The sequence below is a fragment of the Phodopus roborovskii genome, unplaced genomic scaffold (genome assembly GCF_943737965.1).
Source record: "Phodopus roborovskii unplaced genomic scaffold, PHOROB, whole genome shotgun sequence".
NCBI lineage: Eukaryota > Metazoa > Chordata > Mammalia > Rodentia > Cricetidae > Phodopus > Phodopus roborovskii.
Window position 1 is genome coordinate 11,376,639 of NW_026126578.1, and position 20,966 is coordinate 11,397,604.

A 20,966-nucleotide genomic window follows, 5' to 3' on the forward strand; every position below is an offset into this window, starting at 1 on the left:
CGTTCTAAAATCTCTTCATAGTAGGAAGAGCACCTGACCAGCTCCAGTGGGTTCTTCCCTGAGACGTTGCCCAGGAGATGCCATCTGTCCCACACTGATGGCCACTCCTTGAGCTGAGGGCCACAGGGAAGAGCCTTGTCCATCTAGGTAGGTGACCCTCTATTGTCCAGGTGGTCAGTGGCCACAGGCCATCTGTCCCAGCATGGGAAAGTAGGAAGAGGGACAAAAGAAAGGCAAGAAAAGAGGCTAAGATATGCTTTGGTATTGCCTTGACTTCTCCACATTGCAAGCTGACACCGTCCCTTCTTGCTTGCTGCTCTTCCATCCGCCCACGCCCTCCACTGCAACCTGGCATGTGCTCCCTGTACCTCTCACACATGGGAGTATTAAGGTCATGCTGAGGACCCAGCAGAAGGAAGTCTGAGAACTTGAAATGCAGTGAAAGGAAGCTGGGCCATGGATAGTGGTGGCCACACCTAGGTAGCCGCAGGATATGAGTCTAGCGGAGGTCTGGGAAAGAGAACGGTGGCAGAGACAAATCCTTGCTTCGCTAAGCCACTGTGCAAAGGATTTGTGCCCACCTGGGCTCACTCCTCCTCTGATCTCTGCCCTTGCTTCCCAGCAGCTCTTCACCTCAGAGGCACAAAGCCTGACGCTCCTCACCACGGTGGCCATGCCAGTCTTCAGCAAAAAGAATGAGACAGTGAGTGACTGTTCCCCATGCCTCCGCACATAGGTTAGGTTCCAGGCCTGAGTTTCACAGCCAGCTGCCTGGGTGGGTTGCAGATTCCCAAGCCCAATCCTGGGCCAGCCATGCAAGAACCTCCTGGTCAACTGTGGGAACTGCGAGGCAGAGAGCTCCTGCTTTCCCAAAGCTCCCAGCCTGGGGGAGGGGTGCTGCCCTCTGCTCTGTTCTTATAATTTTGGTGTGAGCCTAACCTTTAATGGCTGAGCCATCTCTCCAGCCCCCTCTGCTAACCTTCCAGATTAACCACACTTAATTAATTAGCCAGAGTGGGTAGACTCTGGCTTGTACGTGAAGGCCTCTGGTGAAGGGATTTCCAGAGCTTCCCATAGTCTGTTTGGTCAGAAAATACTTCCTCATGAGTCACTTATGCCAGAGAGGCTACATAAGTTATGGTCCTTCTGTTTCACCCTCTAGCGTGAATATTAATAATTCACTTAGCTTTGTATTTCATTTAAATGTTACTACTTAAATATTAACATAGGGCATTTATCTTCCTAACAGCTCAGCTTGCCCCTGGGGCCTCCTCTGACAGTCTACATTTTTGTTTGGGGGACTCGGCCCACAAGTTAACTGTAAAGGAACAGTAAATATTTCCTCTCCCAGGCTCCAGGGAGGCCTAGTCCGAGAAGCCCAGTTTCCCTGAGCCTCACATTTTTCCTTCTAGCGATCCCATGGCATTCTCCTGGGTGTAGTGGGCTCTGATGTGACCCTAAGAGAACTCATGAAGCTGGCACCCCGATACAAGGTGAGCCTGAGAGGGGTCCCTGGGGGGGAGGGGGAGCCACAGCTTCCCATTGCCGTGACAACATACCTGAGAAAATCCGCTTAAAGAGAGGAGAGATTTGCTTGAGCTTGTCATTTCTGTGGCTTTAGTCATGGTGGCTTGACTGGAGACCAGTAGGGGGAAGCATGACACTGGCTTGGTATGACTTGCACGTGAAACCCACTGCTAGGAGCTGCTGTCTTCGATCATACCCTTCCCCCGCCCCTCCCCTACCTAGCCAACCAGCACATCTAATGCCTCAATCCTTGGCTTTGGCAGCTTGGGGTACATGGATATGCCTTTTTGAACACAAACAATGGCTACATCCTCTCTCATCCTGACCTCCGACCTTTGGTAAGTACAGATCTTTGCCTTGAGAAGCTAACAATATGAGATTTGGGGACAGTTCACAAAAATGGCTAAAATTCATTGGATGGTAAAGAGGAAAAAAAAATGAACATCATTATACCTGTTTTCAAACTATTTATTATCTAGCAGGATGTACATGGGAAAACACATGAAACCACACCAGCGAGGAGTAATGCAGGCTGGGGTTGTGAGAATGGAACCCTGCAGGACAGCCCACTTCCCATTACTGTAATGAGCATCTGAGGTCACCAGCTTATAAAGAAAGAGTTATTTCAGTCAACGGCTTTGAGCCTGTTGCGGCATAGCATGATGGGATCACGTGACAGAGTGAACCTGTTGCCCCAGGCAGTAAAATGAGAAAGAGCCTAAGAGCCTCTACTCCCATAGCCCTTTTTAAGGATGTTACTCCTTCATCTCCAAACTCCACCATCTTCCAACCATGCTTAGCTGGAACTCAGCCTTCACCCTGAGGGAGAGCGAGCTGGCTCAGCAGTTAAGAGCACCTGGGTTCAGTTCCCAGAACCCTTTTCAGCTAGCTCATAACTCCCTCTAACTCCAGTCCCCGGGGGCTGATACCTCTGGTCTTCATGGACGCCTGCATTCACATGTACATACCCACACCCAAATTCACACACATGTACTTAGTTAGAAATGAGGTTTTTTTTAGAGTCTAATCACTGCAGACATTTATCACAGACCTTCACTGCTGAAGTGACTCCATGCCTCCTACAACCTGACAGATGGCCCAGCAGAACCCCGGAGGGCCACAAAGGGAATGTGAGCAATGAGTTCACAACAAAAATAGCAAGGCCCTCTCACAATGGCAGTGAATGGCCCCCCAAGCTTGATTCTGATGATGCCCAGGGACCCTGTCTCCCTCTGACTTTGTCCAGAGGCTGTGGGTGTTTTCACATAAGTCCCCTGAGCACCTGATATCTGAAAACTCTGCCTCCAGGGCATCAACACTGTCCACAGTAGCAATGTCCACAGCTGGTGTGATGGCTGGAGGGGTAAGGGGAGCTAAAGTCCTGGAGGCATCTTAAACCTACTCTTCTCTTCAGTCTTCTAAGGAACCCCAAGACAATCTTGCGTAGCAGGAAAATTTACGAAGGTGCTTCTCTACCCCAGGAGTCATTTGGGGAGGCCAGCTGAACCAAGGCACATGCCAACTGGCTCCAGTGACACTGAATATCCCGTAAGACATTTGACTGAACACTTAAGGCAAATGGTAGGGCTCAGAATGGAGACACATAGTTCTGCCCCCCTGTATCCCCAATTCAGATTCGGCAGGGCATGTATCTAAACCCATAACGGACGGTCTTACCCTAGCAGGGTCTTGGGGGATGGATGCTAATAATGACTGACTCACAGTGAGAGAACGTGTAGGTTGATCCCTGAGTTGACATACAGAGGGAAGGAGTGTTGACCAGAAACCCCCCTGGCAGTCAGTATCCATCTAGGCAACTCACAGGAGTAATGCTCTCACCAGCCAATTCATGTGTGGACCTACTGTGTGCCTGATATCACCATGCTAGTAAGAATGCTATCAACACAAGCACGTATTGCATTAAGAAAAGAAAATGCATGAAGGCACCTGGCAGGTAATGGCTTACCAAAGGACACAGGGAGGCTAGTGCCACGCACTTTGTAAGAAAAGCTCTATCAGGATAACAAAAGGCACAGTTTCAGAAATCAAAATAGTAGAGGATATCCCTAGCAATAGAATAAAAAGGGGCAAGAAGCATGCTGGGGCCTTTCTGTGTCAACGCCCTAAGCAAATGAAATCACACGTTTCTTCTGAGAGGCTAAGGACTGACTACAATCTGCCAGGTGTGGTCAGGACTTAGGAAATTGCACTGGATGTTGCCAGAGAGACACTTGGGTGTGGGAGGGTAGGGCAGCACTATCTGGTCAGTGTGGGCATCAGGAAGGCTGCGAACAGAGTGTTATGTGGGCCATGGGCAAGAAGGCAAGGGACAGCCTTGTGACAGTCATACTATCATCGGGACAGAAGGAAATAAAACACACGTAAATGAAACAGCTAGCAGAAGGAAGATATAGAACATCAGTGACTCCAGCCACCCATACATCTACTGGGGACCCATTTACAGGAGTAGATGGTGCTGTTTTTAATGTACTCTGACGATAAACTCTCTTTTACTGATGGCTTTATAAATTAACCAGGGAAGTGCCATGGGCATAATTATAGATATCGATGATATCTGTCAGAGAGAGGGAGGGAGAGTAAGAAAGCAAGAAAATAAGAGCATGTGAGAGGGAAAAACAAGACAATAATGCCACTCGGGGAATTGGCTCATGGATCTGTGTCAAATTTTGGGTCAGGGGGTTATTAAGTCCTGTTGATCTGCCCTTGGATCTGACCACCTAAAAATATCTATCAAGATGAAATGTCTCTGCAGATGCCTTAAAATCTGGAAGAGAAAATGATTGCTCAGAAAGTATTCTGAAATGATCATCTGAGATTAACAAGATGGAATGTATGAGAAATAGGTGGGCGCTCTGCAAACTGAGCACCCACGCGTGGGAGTGTGCCACATGAGAACACCGAGGGGATTTGCCTGGCTAATGGTGCCATCTGGGATGCCAAGCTGGCCTGGCTGTCCAAGCAGCCAACAGACAGTCAGAGCTGCACTGTGCTTCAGTCCACAGAACACACCTCTCACCTCCTGGCCTGACTCCGTGTGCGAGACTGATTTTTTTTTCCCTGGCAGCTCCATTTTGAGAGTGACATTGACAGAGTTGAGCATCTTCAGAGAGCTGAGTTATTTTCAGACTGGAAATATTTAGCCGGAGACAGTCAAGTCTTAGGAGTGACAAGACTGAGCATCCCAAGTCTTGTCAAGAGGAACATATTCTGGGTGGTTCCAGAAGAAAATCGACAACAATAAGTAAAAGTTAGGAGACAGGTCTGAACTCCACCGGAGGGAGAACTTCCTAGTAGTAAGAGCTATCCAAGCTGTGACAAGCTGTCTCACAAAATAGGGAGATCCTGGTATGCGAAGTGTGTGACCCTCAGGAGGCCGGGAGGGTCATCTGCGGCACACATTGGCTGTGGCAGCTTTGCACTGAGTAAAAGCTTGGCCTGGGCCATCCTGGGAGATCATGAGACACTTTAATTTTATGCTGGTATTTGAAAGATTTTAGAGTCTAGGGAACAGGGTGGATGCTAACCCCACCTTTTCATCCCATTTGGCCTACTCCAGTACAGAGATGGCAAGAAGCTGAAACCCAAACCCAACTACAACAGTGTGGACCTCTCAGAAGTGGAGTGGGAGGACCAAGCAGAAACCGTGAGTGGGGAGACAACGGGGATGAGAAGCTGCTCACCCAGTTAGCCCTGCAGCCAGCAGGTGAGCCTGGGTGCATGGAGAATGCAGAGGCTGCTGGCCATCTCTGGGGCCTGCAATTCTTTCAGCAACTATGGATATCCAGCCGTGACCCTTGAGTCACATGGGTGACTGAGACAGGCTGAAATTGTGCTTACCAGCCTAGCATGGTCTCAGTGTTATGCTTAGCTTCCAAATTTCAGATCACATCCTAGGGGAAATTATGTCTCAGCAACACAACACTGTATCCCAGAGCAGCCATCCCCTCATAACACTGCCTTAGTGAAATCCTAGAACTGAGAGCCAGTGGTACCTAGACACAGGTCCATCTTCCCTCCTAGAGTTCTGCTTAGAGAAAACAGGGAGAGCCAGGGATCCTAAGACATGGTCAAAGCCCCAAATCTCCCTGCTCCAGGTGAACAGGCACCAACTCCCCCTTCTTTTCTCTTAAAGCTGAGAACGGCCATGATCAACGGGGAAACCGGTTCTCACTCCATGGACGTGAAGGTGCCACTGGACAAAGGGGTAAGGAATCAGACAGTGCCCATGAGGTCCCAGCAGGCAGCACTGAGCCTGGACTTGGATTTTACTGTGGTCTTGGGAGTGAGGAGAGAGGGAAGGGGGTAAAGGGTAGGAACTGCACAGCTTATCCATTGATGTCAGGTTCTTTTTTGTTTAGTTAGTTGATTTTTGTTTTGGCTTTAGTTGTTCAAAACAGGTTTTCTCTATGTGCCCTGACTGTCCTGGAAGTCACTCTGTAGACCAGGCTGGTCTTGAACTCACAGACCTCTGCCTGTGATGACCTGTCCTATAGAGAACACAGAGTACGGAGGTTGCCCGAGTCTTCTGTTCTCTCTCTGCTGCCTGCTATTTGGCCCTTTGCTTGTTTGTGATAAAAAGGGAGAAGGTGATAGTTAATTTTGCAAACTGCCAGAAGCTCTGCTAAATCATGTCACATGGGGAAAGGTTGGGAATACTCACCACTCCCTATAGCTGATTTTTATCCAAACACAGAGAATGGAAGCGAATGCCCTTGCTACAGAGAATCAAGACCAGAAAACCCCACTATCTGTTCAGACCTGTGTGTCATCAGAAAAGTCCATTTCATCTTCTCACTTAAAAGGTTCTGATGAGTCCTCTGAAGTCATCTCTTGACATATTAACAAATGCCACCTCCTCCCATACAACCACCCCTACCACGTCCTTCATTACCCACCTGCCTCCACTCAAAGAATATAGCATCTGTCTGCAGCTACTAGACCCACGTCCTTCCCTGCACACAGCTCTCCACAGAGGTGAAACTGAGAGGCGCCGGCCGGTGTCCCTTCTAGACAGGCAGTTGGTCTTCACCAGGACTGCTGTGGAACTTCTGCCTCATTGGACACACTGGGAATGTCAGTAATGTCAGTCACCCGGGATAACTGACACCAAAAGAGTCATGGTCCCTTCCCTGTGCCTTCAACCTGCCCTATGGCTTCTGCCAAGGTACAGAGCGTTCCAGGACATGAAAAACTTAATGCGCACATGGCCGTTTAACAGTCAGAAAATCTGCGCTATATCCAACACACTGCCCCACCCAGTGGGTGGAGCATACATTCACCCTTTTCTCCCAGGGCCCAAGGTTTTCTCAAGGCATCTCCATCCCCATCAAGCCACCAGGCAGAGTCTTAACCAGAAACAAGTCTGAGCTTCTATGGAAACTTCTTCCTGCCTGAGAAATTTGCTCATTGCTGCCTGAAACATGTGTACATCAGAGAAGCAGGATGGTGGTGGCGATGGCAACTGTGATGCTCGCTTCTTATGACACAGCTACCCTGTCTTCCTACTGCTAACACCACCAATAATGGCAGTCAGAGTTGTCAGAAGTGAGACTGAGCACAGCACAGATGCCTATTTATTCAGCCACCCTATGGAGGCAGGTTTCTTATCTATATCTTACAGATGGAGACATCAGAGAAACCAGAAACTAGTCCAGAATCATGGAAAATCACAAATTCTAGACTCCAGGCCTTTGAGCCCTGTGTGCTTGGAGTGCCAATCTCAAAGACCCCCCCCCTCAACTGTCTGGGAAAACATGTCTTTTCTTTACAAAATTAGGTTAGGGAGTAGCAGGCTTTCTCTTGGCATTTCCTACGTAGTTTTAATTAGTCCTGCTCACTCCCCCCCATCTTCCCATCCCCCAACCATGGTTCTCGTCCACTTTTGTATCCATCTGTCCTATTACTCTCTCTTCCTCTCTCTTTAAAGTCTCCTTCCCCCTTTCATGAGCCCCTTCTTGGTTTCCTAGACTCTATACACACTTGCTCCCACATAGATAATACATGTGTGTGTCCTACATATATTATATAATTATGTATGATATATGTGTGCATTGTGTGATTATATATATGTGTGTACATATAAATCATACACACATACATACATACATGCTAGTACCCACTTGTGAGAGAAAACACACACTGTTTTTCTTTCTGGGCCTGGCTACCTCACTCAGTATAATATTTTCTGGTTCCAACCTGCTCTTTCTGGCTAGCTCCAGTCCATGCCTGGGCCCCTCCCCATCTGCTTCATGTCACGTGTATTCCATGATCCTCTTTTCCCTCCCTCCTCTACCATGTTGCCCATCCCCTCATGATTATCTTTCAAGTTTCATAACCTTTGCACATAGACACATAAATACACACATTTATATAGATACCCATGTGTCATTTTAAATCTAGATTCCCATGTGAGTGAGAACACAGAGTATTTGTCTTTCTTAGTCTGACTTATTTCACTTAACATGATCTCCAGTTCCACTCAGTTTTCTGCAAATGTCATAACTTCACTTTTCTTTAAAGTTCCAAAATCGTGTGTGTGTGTGTGTGTGTGTGTGTGTGTGTGTTTAAGTTATTCATCTGTTGATAGAAATCTGGGCTGGTTCATTTCTTAGCTACTGTGAACAGAATAGCAATAAACAAAGAGGGACAGGTGTCCTGTGTTGTGTTGGCTTAGATTCCTCAGGCACACACCCAAGGGTGGTATGGCTGGGTCATATGGCGGGCCTATGTTTAGTGTCTTGAAAAGCTGCCATACCAATTTCCACAGTGACTATACAAGTTTACATTCCCACTGGCAGTATATACTGATTCCAGTGTTTGGGTTTGTGGTTCTTTTTCTTGGGAGAGGTGGTTCTTTACACGGTCTAGAAATTAATTCCCTGACTAATTTGTAGTTGGCAAAGATTTGTCCCCATTCTGTGAACTGTCTCTTCCTGCTAGAGATGCCTCCCATTGTTGTGTAAATCTTTTAATCCTAGTGGTCCCATTGTCAGTGTTTAGGGAATTTTCTATGCTGCTGAAATCCTTTTTAGAAAGCCCCTCCTGTGTCTGTGTCCTGAAATCTTTCTCCTATGTGTCCTCTAGCAGTTTCTAAGTTTTAGATCTTAACATTAAAGGTGCTGATTTGTTTTGAATTGACTTTTGAGCTACACAAACCTAATTCCATTAACTTGCATAAAGAAACCTGGTTTCCCCACCATCCTTTGCTAAAGTCTGTCCAATGTGTATTTTAACGCCTTTGTCAAACATTAAGTAGCTGTATAATCTCTAGATTCTCTCTTCTGCTCCACTAACCATGGTGTCTTTGTTACTATGGCTGCAATGTAAGTTGTGATACCTCCAGCACTACTCTTTCTGCCAATGGCTGTTTGAGATAATCAAGTCTGTATCAGTGTGGTGGTTTAAATAGACATGGCCCACAGATTCGTGTGTTTGAATGCTCGGCCCATAGGGAGTAGCACTATTAGGAGGTGTGGCCTTGCTGGAGTGGGTGTGGCCTTATTGAAGTGTGTCACTGTGGAAGCAGGCTTATGAGGACGTCACAAGATGAGCTGACTCAGCAGTTCCAATCAGATGGTGAAGGTTGGGAGACCAAGGATACTGGTTTCCGGTGCCAGGAAAGGATGGCAGGGTCAGCAGCAAGAACAGAGTAAATACACACATAAGAAGGAACAAATGTGAGCAGGCAAAGTGCAAAGCCGCTTCTCCCTCAAACGTCCTCTATATCTGAGCTGCTGCCAAAAGGTGCTGCTCACTCTAGGGCAAAGTCTTCCACCCTCAGATAATCCTTCCTGGAAATACCCTCACACACACACCTAAAGGTACGTCTCTTAGCTGACTCTAGATCTTATCCAGTTGACAACCACATTACATCATCAAAGGGACTTGTGCACACCCTCGTACGCTGTAGGATTGCTTTTCTAGTTCTGTGAAGAGCATAATTGGTATTTTTGAAGGTAGATTGACTTGTATGTGTGAATACCTGAGTGTGTTTGTGTGAAAAAAATTCTTAACACCAAACCAAAATCAGGAATATGTTAAGATCACAGACTGCAGCAAAGTTGCTTTCATCCTAGGAAAGCAAAACTGGCTCAACATACATAAATAAATAAATATAACACACCATATAAATGAACTTAAGGATATAAATTATATGACCATCTAGATCGATACAGAAAAAAACATAAGGATATTTGTGGTGGTTTGAATGAAAATGGTCACATAGATTTATATGCTTGAATTCTGGAAGGATTAGGAAATATGGCTTTGTTGGAGGAGGTATGCACTAGGTTTTACCATCGGTTTTCCCGCCAGCCTGGTCCTAGAGCCACATCAGCCCCAAATAACACACAGAGACACTGTATTAAATATAATGCTGTTGGCCTGTTACTAGTGTTTCTTATTGGCTAGCTCTGTCTTAAATATTAACCCATTTCTATTAATCTTTTTTCTGGCCACAAATCTTTTATCTGCTAAACAACATTGTTAAAATTAAAGCAGCAGCTATTTTAGCCACTGTCTATCCAAAATGGCAGGGTAAAGTTTACCACCAGCACTGAGAGCTGCGCTCACCACCTTGGTCTACGCTGCCATCCAGCAGGCTGCTACCAGCTTGGAGATGTATTCACTGCCATTGCCAGCTCTCGTACACACTATTAAGTTTTTAGCAGGGTTTACCACTTATGCCGGGTCACGAAACCTCCCTTAAAGGAGCCGTGAAAGTCTTTGCTTGTCTCTAGCAAAACAGAGCCCAACTGAGAAAAATGCTGCTACCAAGAAGACTTGTTTGTCTCTGTTATTTTGTTTTTAAAATCCTTTCTTAAGCTTTTGTTAAATTTTAAGTGGACATTCCTAGTACCCACGTTGGGCGCCATTTTGTTACAATCAGTTTTCCCGCCAGCCTGGTCCCATAGATGTATTAGCCCCAAATAACACACAGAGACACTGTATTAAATATAAAGCTGTTGGCCTGTTACTAGCATTTTTTATTGGCTAGCTCTGTCTTAAATATTAACCCATTTCTATTCATCTAAGTGTTTCCAGGTGGTCTTATCTTACCAGAGAGAGGGCTGGACCTTTTCTCTCAAGTCCCTACATTTTGACTCTCCCTACTACACCTCCCAGAATCCTCCTTGTCTCCCAGTCCCACCTATCTTGTCTTCTTATTTGCCAATAGTGCTTTATTCATTAACCAATAAGAGAAACATATTTACAGAATAACATTTCCCATCAACTGGGGGTGAGTTTTGAAGTTTCAAAATCCTATACCAGGCCTAGTGCCTCTCTTTCTTCCTGTGGTTCAGGATGTAGCTCTTAGCTATACTGTTCCTGCACCATACATGACTATCTGTGTGCTGCCACATTCCCCTTCATGATGATAATGGACTAACCCTGTAGGCAAGCTCCCAATTAAATGCTTTGGTCATGGTGTCTCTTCACAGCCATAGAACAGTGACTAAGACAGTACTGAAGAATTGGGGATAGATGGAGTTCTTGCAAATTATAAAGGCTGAATATGACAAACCTATAACCAGCATTACACTAAGTGGGTCAAAACTAAAGGCCTTTCCTCTGGATTCTGAAATGAAACAAGGATCACAAGCTCTCTGTTTTTACCCAATATAGTTCTCAAAATTTTAGATCAATAAGATATAAGAAATATAAAAGAGGGGGAAATAGGAAAAGAAGAAAACAAACTATCTCTATATGCAGGCAGCATAATTACATACTTAAAAGACACTATAGACTCCACCAGAAGGTTCTATGATCTGATAAACACTTTCATTAAAGTTCCAAGATGCAAACTCAACATTTAAAAAAATCAGTAGCTTTCTTATATGCTAAAAATGAGCTTTCAGTCTGGTATCTTTGCCAGTAAGGTGTGTCTCTTAGAAACAGCAGCAAATCAAATAAAGATGTTTAATCCACTCAGCAGTTTGGGTTTTTTGTTTTTGTTTGTTTGTTTTGTTTTGCTGAGTTGAGGCCATGCACATTTAAGGTTACTATTGAGGAATATTTACTAATTCCTGTAATTTTTGCCAATTGTTTTTCTTGTTCTTTGTCTTTATTTTCTCCCTGATTGGTAGAGGTTTGCTGGTTTACTGTGCTGGACTTGTGGGTTTCTTCCTAGTTCTGCTTTATTTTGTCTATTGCTTTCAGGAAACATTCTTTCCTGTGCTCTCATAAGTGAGACAGTCTCTCCCCTTCCTCTTTCTATAATAGTCTTTTAAGTATCTCCTGCATTGCTGGCTTGGTGCCACAAACTGTTCAAGATTATGTTTGTCATGAAAATGCCCTAATTTCTTCATCAACTTTTAAAGATATCTTTGCTGGACACAGCGATCTTAGTCAGCAGTTACTTACTTTCAGAGCTTGAAATGCATTATTCCATCTTTTCCTGGCATCAAGTGCTACTAAAAAATATGTGTTAGATTTGTTCCTCTTACCACTTTTATTTAATTTATTTTATTTTTAATTATGTGTATGTGTCTGGGTATGTGCACAGAAGTGCATGTGTCCTAAAAACCCCAAAAGAGAGTTTGGGATTCCCTGGAGCTGGAGCTACAGAAGATTGTGAGCTGCCATGTGGGTGCTAAGAATCAAACCCATGTCCTCTACAGGAACAGTAGGTGATATTAACTACTGAACCATCTCTCCAGCCTGCCCCCATAGCTCTTAATAGTGTTCCTGTTGTAGTTTGAATGAGATTGGTCCCCATAGTCTCAGGGAGTAGCGCTATTAGGAGGTGTGGCCTTGTTGGAGAAAGTGTGCCACTGTGGGATGGGCTTTGAAGTTTCCTATACCCAGGATATCACCTAGTGTCTCAGTCTACTTCCTGTTACCTGCAAGACTGTAAGACTCTCAGCTATTTCTCCGGCACCACATCTGCCTGCATGCTGCCATGCTCCATGCCATGACAATAATGGACTGAGCCTCTGAAACTATAAGCCACCCCAACTAAATGTTTTCCTTTATAAGAGTTGCCATAGTCATGGTGTCTCTTCACAGCAATGAATTTGCTTTTTTTTTTTTCTTTTTTTTTACTTCCTGTCTATAATATGTCATAGTGAAGAACTTTTCTGGTCAAGTCTGACTTCCTGTCTACAATATGTTCTATGTCATAGTGAAGATCTCCTCTGGTCAAGTCTGTTTGGGGTTCTAAAGGCCTGTTGCATTTGTGTGTCTGTTTCTTTAACTCTGGGAGGTTCTGCTGAAATTTGTTGAATATATTATCTACACCTTCAGTGTTTAGTCTCAGCTTTTATTCTCCTGGAGATTCTTAGGTTTGTTTGGTCTTTTGAATATACCACAGAGTTCTTGGAGTTGTGATCATGTTCCTTTTTACCCTTAGTAATGTTTAAATGTAGTGGTTCATCAACCTCATCCTTCACTCCTGCTGTTTTTCCTCTAGGTGTCTATTGCTGATGCTTTCCACTGTGGTTTATTTGATTCTTAGTTCTTAGTTTCCAACTTCTCTAATTTAAGTCAGTTTCCTTGCTTAGTTTTTCTCTTCCATGCTAACTTTCTCAGGTATGTCTTCTGGTTTTTCCCTCTATGTTTCTGTTTTTCTGTCCAGATCCTGAACTAAATTTGTTTGATTATTTATAGCCTATTTCAGGTCACTGGTCAATGTTTATTAATTTACTTGACAGTTTTAGTCTGGTCCCGTTCATCTCTCCATCCTATCTTTCTTCTACCTTCACCAACATCCTCACAAACACAAAGTTCCCTATCCTGATTTCATGGATTTTTGTTTTTGCTTTGTGACCCACTGGGATTATCCAGAGCCACTCGTGTAAACCTACCCACTGGAGAATGAGTAACTCTCTAGTGGCTACGTCACTGAAGAATTGTCTGTCCCCATCAGCCACTGGCTGCTCTTAGCTGTCCTAGGTGAAACAGGGTTGAATGAGTCCTGTCCCCTCTATGAACGCTTAAGTCTAGTCTCGTTCCAGTTCCATGTAGGGAACCACAGTTCTATGAATGCCAGAGCAATATCATGTTCTATTTTTTTTAACCTGTTCAATTTTCAGGTTTATTTTCTACCAAGCTTTATAACGCCTCCTCTCTTTTGATGACACTGTGTGTCACACTTGACAACAAAGCCACATGCACAGGCTCATTGTCAAACGCAAAATAAAAACCTACATCTCAGTGAAATTTATAGTTCAGTGAGTTACAAAGCAGTGTGGTAACATGCCAGCCCTGTCGGTGTGGGACTGGCAGAAAGTCAGGCTAGTGTTGGGAAAGGGCCTGGTGCTCAAGGTCATCTGGGCACCTCGCTTCCTCTCTGATATGAGACAAACACGTGGACACACGGTCAGATGCCAGTCACAGAACTAGACCTCAAGAGCTGCAGAGGTCCCAGTTCAGGACAAGAGACCTGAACAAATCCTATAAGCCTCAGTCTCACTCGAGACAGCCATCTCATTGGTTCCTGAAGAATCCATAGTGGCTGAGAGGCCTGGCAGCAGGCAGGGATAGACATGGCAGCTAGAACAGGAAATGATTGGTCTCACTCTGCCCGCAGACAGGAAGCAGACTCTCTACATGCCCTAAAGATGGCCCTCCTCCCCATTGTCCAGATCTAACTTTCTTTCTGCCCTTCTTCAGAAGTGTTCTATTGGGGGAGGAGATGGGAGTGTCCTGCTTAAAGCTCTGCAGTGGCCTGTTCTCAGCACCTTGGCCACGAGCCCCCGCACTCACCGGCACTCTCTGTAAGAGAGGTGTCTTTGATCAAGGCTGAGGTCAGCAGTACTGTCCGGACAGAAACATAGACATCTGGTAGGCAGTCCGGGATTGCCACTATCCACCTATTCATGGCACCTCTACTCAGATCCATATGACTTCTTACATCCTTAATTTTGGCAACTCACTCTAGAGTCACCTGGGAAGAGAGGGTCCAAGCGAGACTGCCTAAATCAAGTTTTCCTATAGGCAAATCAGTGTGTGGTTGTCCTGATTACATTGTTTGAGGTGGGAAACCCATCCTAAAAGTGGGAGACACACACCCTGCCCCAAATTTGAGTTCTGAACTCTTAAGAGAGGAGAATGAGGTGGCCTGAGCATGGGCATGCATGCATGCATTCACTCTCTTCTGCTGCTGCTGCTGCTGCTGCTGCTGCTGCTGCTGACTGGATATGACTAGCTCTTTCAAGTACCTGCCACCTCAACTTCCTCTAAAAATGTACTGGAACCTGGCATTGTGAGCTTAACTAAACCCTTTCTCCCCCGGTTGCATTTTTCATGGTATTTTATCACAATAAGCATAAATGAAACTAGGACATCATAGGCCACACCCTTTCCCTGTTTAAATCTTGCCATCCTTAGTATTCCCTCTATTTTCATATCGATGGGCTCTGCTGCCTGCATCCTCCTAGGTATTTTTTTTTAAGTTGGAAGAGGTTTTTTTTAATTGCTGCTTCAGTCTCGTTGCTAGCTATGGGGCTGTTTAAATTGTTTATCTGATCTTGGTTTAATTTTGGTTGGCTGTATGCATCTAGAAACTCGTCCATTTATTTTACATTTTCCAATTGTCTAGAACATGTGTTTGTAAGGGATGCTCTTAGGGTTTTCTGAATTCCATTGCTATCTGTTTTGTGTCTCCCCTCTCATTTCTAATTTTATTAATGTAGGGTATTCGCCTTTGTTCTTTTGGACAATTTGGCTAAGGGTTTGGCAGACCTATTTATCTTTTTGATGAACCAACTCTTTCTTTCACTGACTCCTTGTACTGTTCTGTTGTTGTTTCTTCTGTGTCATTTAATTTCTGCCCTGATCATAATTATTTCTTCCCACGTATTGCTTTGGAGTTTGGTTTGTTATTTTTCTTTCTTTTCTTTTTTGTTGTTGTTGTTTGAGACAGGGTTTCTCTATGTCCTGGAACTCACTTTGTAGGCCAGGCTGGCCTGCGGGCTTGCTGTGGGGGCTGTGGGCTTGCTGTGGGGCTGTGGATTGCTGTGGGGCTATGGGCTTGCTGTGGGACTATGGGCTTGCTGTGGGGGCTATGGGCTTGCTGTGGGGCTGTGGGCTTGCTGTGGGGCTGTGGGCTTGCTGTGGGGCTGTGGGCTTGCTGTGGGGCTGTGGGCTTACTGTGAGGGCTGTGGGCTTGCTGTGGGGCTGTGGATTGCTATAGGGGCTATGGGCTTGCTGTGGAGCTATGGGCTTGCTGTGGGGGCTGTGGGCTTGCTGTGGGGGCTGTGGGCTTGCCATGGGGTCAGGATTGCTGACTTTCCTCAGGCTAGCCTCCAGTTATGATTTTTGTTCCACCTCCAACCCCCCAAGCTCCCACCTCCATGCCCCATGTCCCACCCCACACATCCCACACTCCCACACCCCTGTGAGCTACACAGTTGAGGCTGAGCCCTGCTGACTTCTACCCTTCTTCCTTTGTGGGTTTCTGAAACTCTCCCTCTCATTTTTTCTTTGGAATATCATCTTTTTCTTTCCGAGCAGTTTTTCTAGAAGTTAAAGAGATGGGGTCAGGAGAGCAGTGTCCCACTCTCCTCGGGAAGATGTTAGTCAAATGTATACATCCCAGCTCTAGATGTTTCCAGCCCCAGTGTCACCTCACTGACCTGAAGAAAGGGTCCAACATAGCAGCGATGTGGATAATCTAAGTTACACTGATGTTTGATGGGAGATGTCATTCTGTACATCTGTTTCTCGTATTGGTTAATGAATAAAACACTGTGGCCCAAAGGAAAGCAAGATAGGGGGACTAGGAGACTAGGAGAAAGGAAGAAGTGATGAGGAGATTCAACATGTAGGACAGAAAGAGCAGAATATCGACCCTCTCTCTGGTAAGATGAGACCATGTGGAAATACTTAGATTAATAGAAATGGGTTAATATTTAAGGCAGAGATAGCCAATAGGTAATGCTAGTAACAGGCCTACAGCATTATATCTAATACAGCGTCTCTGTGTGTTATTTGGGGTTGGTGTGGCTCTGGGAACAGGACAGTGGGAAAACCTGCTCCTAACAGATGTTTGTTAAAATTAATTAAGATGTTCCGAGTACTGAGCTGGCCACATAGACTGGGCAAGCCTAGACCTTAAAGGCAGCACTCAAAAAGCCAGTTTGCAGAACTATGAGCTGTTTCTGCCCATGAGTGACAATAAAAGGGGCTGTGATGGTGGAGAGTGAGGTGTGAGGAAGACACAGCAAGACAGTCAGCAACCAAGGGTGTGGATGGGGGACAGGTAGCCAGCGCCACTCTGTCACTGAGCTGGGACACTTCTCTTTTGCTTTCAGAAACGTGTTCTATTCCTGACCAATGACTATTTCTTCACGGACATCAGTGACACACCTTTCAGGTGAGACTGGGATTTGAGACAGAGTAGAAATACCACCAACTCATGATAGGACTTTCAAATCTGAGAGGTGGTTCTTTCTTACCAAGTTAGCAATTTTGTGCTATTAGCAAAAGATCCTGGCCAGCTAGCATTCAGGAAATGAGACCCAGATGGGCTTTGCCAATGTGGCTAAATGTCTAGTTCTGCAGCCAAACTCTTAGTTTGAATCCCAGCTCCACTACTTACAGGCTTTGTGACCTGAGCCAAAACAATTAATGTCTCTGTGCCTCATCTGTGACATGCAAATGATAATAATAGCAACTACCTCTTGACTGTGTTGATGATGACATGACACAATCCACATACATATCAGCACAGGGTACTAGGATGAGAAGATCAAAGTAGAATAGTGCTAAGGTTCCTGCCACATTTCCCAGTGGATCTCAGGTTTCCTGACCACCCACTAGAATACCTGAGAACTTCTTAAGATTGCCAACTCCTTAGTCCATGCAAACCAGCTGTGTCAGAGCCTAGGCATCACACCCTTTGATGCTCCCCAGATTCAAATCTAATGTGCTACCAAGAGAAGGGGTTAAGTGGGAAAGGAACCCTCTAGGTGGATCCTGAGAGCCCTGAACATTTCAGGTGGCCCCTGGAAGCTCAAGTACTTATTACTCCTTAAGTAACCTGGGAGCTCAGGAATCATGGTCTGTAGCATTTCCAGGGCCCTTCTTGGGAAGAATGACTGATAAACTAGTAGTAGTGCCTTCCTGGTCCTCGAGGGGATAACCTGTGAGGCCAGGCTAAAGGAGGAGAGCTAGAAAGGCATGTCATTACCCTGTATCCAAAAGCTCCTTGCTTGGTGAGGAACTAGCCAGAGTGGTTGTGAGTACTGTGCACACAACTGCTTTCTCTTCTCTCTAGCTTGGGAGTGGTGCTGACCAGAGGCCATGGAGAATACATCCTCCTGGGAAATACATCTGTGGAGGAAGGTAGGTCAAGCCATGTGCTGACGGTGATGTGGTAGTGGTAGGGAATTTACTCTCCCAGGTTGTTGAGCAAGGTCAACCCAGGGCGGAATCAAGGTGTGGTAGAAGAAAAGGGCCACACACCTATCCCAGCTGCCCATGACCCAAACTGCCCATGACCCCAGCTACCTTGGGCACCCTGAGAGAACCAACCCTCATGAGGGTCAGGATGTCACTGAGAGCCCTGAAAGAAGGGACACTACTATGTCTGCCCATTCTTCTTTCTCATCCCTGGGATACGTCTCATCACTTCATAGCCTACCATTTATCTAGTCATATCCGCTCATCACTAGACAGCCACAGTGGCTCCAACCCTGCCTCCGTCTCTGACCTCATCCAAAGAATCTTTCTAGAAAAGCCTTCTCTCCTAGAGGTTTTCTGCCATCTCCCCCAGGCTCACTCTCTTAAGTTTCCTACCCTTCAAAAGAGATGCTGAAGGTCTGACTCTTGGAAGCCGTGGACGTGACCTTCTCCAGGGTAGGGTGTTGGCAGATGTAGTCAAGCCAAAATGAAATCTTTAGGATGGCCACACTCAGAAGATTGGTGTCCTTAGAAGAAATGGGTAGCTGAGGGCTAGAGTGGTGGCTCAGCAATTAAGGGCACTGGCTGCTCTTGCAAAGGACCTGGGTTCCATTCCTGGCACCCATGTGGCAGCTCACAATAATCTGGAACTCCAGTTCCAGCGGATCTGATGCTCTCTTCTCGCCTTGTACGTATGGTACATAGACATACATGGAGGCAAAAACACCCAGACTCATTAAGTAATAACAACACATTTTAGTAGACAGCTGAGGGAAGGAGGCTGTGTGGTGATGGGCAAGATGAAGTCCACAGCATAGTGGGAATAGGGCAGGGAGCTGAGCTGGCTAACTGGAAGCTGGGGGAGGCGTCCCTGAAAATCTCTCCATTTGGCCCCTCCCTCCAGCTCACCCTGGCCCTATGGGGTGCCAATCTAGATGGCTCTGCCCTCTCCAGTTTCCCATGGTGGGCCTTCCCTGCCAAGGTGGTGTACTGATGCCTGCCTGCCACATCCTTCTATAGCAAGAGGCCCTGCTATTGGCGCTCCCTCCCTCTGTCCCCAGCCACCAAGCCATTAAGTTCCCTAGGCCCTCAGTGTGCCTCTTCATCCCCCCACCTTCCTACCACTGCCCAATTAGTCCCTCCCACATTACTCCAAGGTGCAGAGGGAGCTGTCTGTCACTCACTCATGAAGCCATGCAGTCCCTGAGCCCAGTTGTTTGCCCACTGTCTCTGTCTACAACTTTCAAAGCTTCATTGAGCACCTACTTGTGTGTGAGCACTAAGCTACCAAGAGCTCATTCACTCATTCCATCAGCAAGTGTACTGAATGCGTAGTCAGACAGGCTAAGAGCCCAGTGAGGCTCCAGAGCTCATTAGGCAGGCGCAGCCCACCCCAGGCTCATCCCTGGCTGGCCCTGATAAAAGGGAAGATAGAGTCACTGCTTCCAAAGGGTTAGCCCCTCGGAGGGAGGTGTCAAGAAGGTGGAGCTTGACAGACACTGGTATCTAAAGAGAGTTAAGGCTGTAGCTACTAAAACCTATAGCAAGATGCTCAGGGTGTGTTCATGAAAACCCTTCCCGCAAAGGGGCTTGCAGACCTGGGGTGTGTGCCCACAGTCACAGGGCGTCAGCCTGAGCATGGGCTCTGCTTTCAGGCCTACATGACTTGCTTCATCCGGATCTGTCCCTGGCCAGCGACTGGTAGGCAAGGAGGTAAGGGTGGGAGGGAGAATAAGGAGATTGGAGGTAACATGGGTTCCCTGAACTCCCAGGATCTACTGTATCACGGATATCGACCCAGACCACCGGAAACTCAGCCAACTGGAAGCTGTGGTCCGCTTCCTGACAGGGATGGACCCAGGCCTGGAGTGTGAGTTCCCTAACCCTTGTCCTCTGGGCCCCAGCAGTTCAAGGCTTTCCAGGGTGGAGAGTGCCATCAACCCATCCCGGGAACCACAAGGCTTGAGGAGAACAAGAAGAGGCCCCAAAGAAACAGGCAGAGCTGGCTGGGGCAGTGGGTGTTCTAGGAACTGGAAGCCTGTACCAGGGATCCCCATATCAGAGGCTAGGACCTTCTTTAGCCCCCCAAACCCTCCTGGTCATCTAGTCTATCATCCCCACCACCTTAAATGGGGCAACGATCGAACACTGTCTTCAAGTCCTCGCCAAGCATAGCATTTGGTCAGGCCATCTCTTCAACCCTTCAGTCTGGGAGGATTTGCCAAGTCTAGCCACTCAGGCCTCTGGCCAGCTCGCTTGACCATGGCCCTCAGCAAGCCCCTTCCTCCTCTTTGGTTGCCCTGCTACATGTATGTTCTCTCCATGAAAAGACCCAGGTATCTGGAACCTTCTTTAAAGGCAATAAAGATATTTTGGAAGTAGATGGGGTGGGTTATACAGTGATGAACACGTAGCCATTGAGTTGAATACTATATTAGTTTTGTGGGATGTAAATAAATGTCAACTCACATCTATTCTGTGGTTGAGAACTTGAAGGCAGAACAAGGAGGGTTGTTATATAATTGATATCTTTATGCCCACTCGGATGGCTTGAAAACCCAGAGACACCAGCAAGGGTCTCCTGACTTCGATAGGGTAGGGTAGGGTGCTGTGCTGTATGCCTTGTTCTTACTAGATAGAGCCTCAAACTTGCTATGTAGCCAAAGATGGCCTCCAACTTCTGAGCCTCTACTCCAAGAGCTGGGATTTCAGGCTTGTACCACCACAACTGAGCTACATCCCCAGCTTCTAGGAGCCGTGCTGTTCTTAATAGGGCGGGTGCTGGGTCCATAGGTGACCTGTGGCTGGTTTCTGTGACTTTACCCCCAGGTGACGAGGAGCTAGTACGGGAGGTGCTATTTGACGCAGTGGTGACAGCCCCCATGGAAGCCTACTGGACAGCACTGGCACTCAACATCTCTGAGTATGTACAGGAGGGGCGAGGGCTTTGGGAGAGCAGGTGACACGTTCAGGCATGTTCTATCCCTTGGAAAGACACCACCGCTTCTGAGGGAACACGATGAGGACAGGGACACAGGGATATGGTGGAATGGGACTGACTGGCCTTCACAGCT

General features: G+C 46.4%; 1 protein-coding gene across 1 annotated transcript in view; it reads left to right on the top strand.

The window, feature by feature from the left end:
- Cacna2d4 (calcium voltage-gated channel auxiliary subunit alpha2delta 4) overlaps positions 1-20,966 on the top strand; it is a 94,935-nt gene that overhangs the window by 24,530 nt on the left and 49,439 nt on the right. The window contains 10 exon segments of the mRNA XM_051203719.1: positions 626-703; positions 1,413-1,493; positions 1,791-1,865; positions 5,105-5,191; positions 5,681-5,752; positions 16,803-16,864; positions 17,768-17,835; positions 19,548-19,593; positions 19,665-19,762; positions 20,722-20,815. Coding sequence (XP_051059676.1) covers positions 626-703; positions 1,413-1,493; positions 1,791-1,865; positions 5,105-5,191; positions 5,681-5,752; positions 16,803-16,864; positions 17,768-17,835; positions 19,548-19,593; positions 19,665-19,762; positions 20,722-20,815 — 761 coding nt within the window.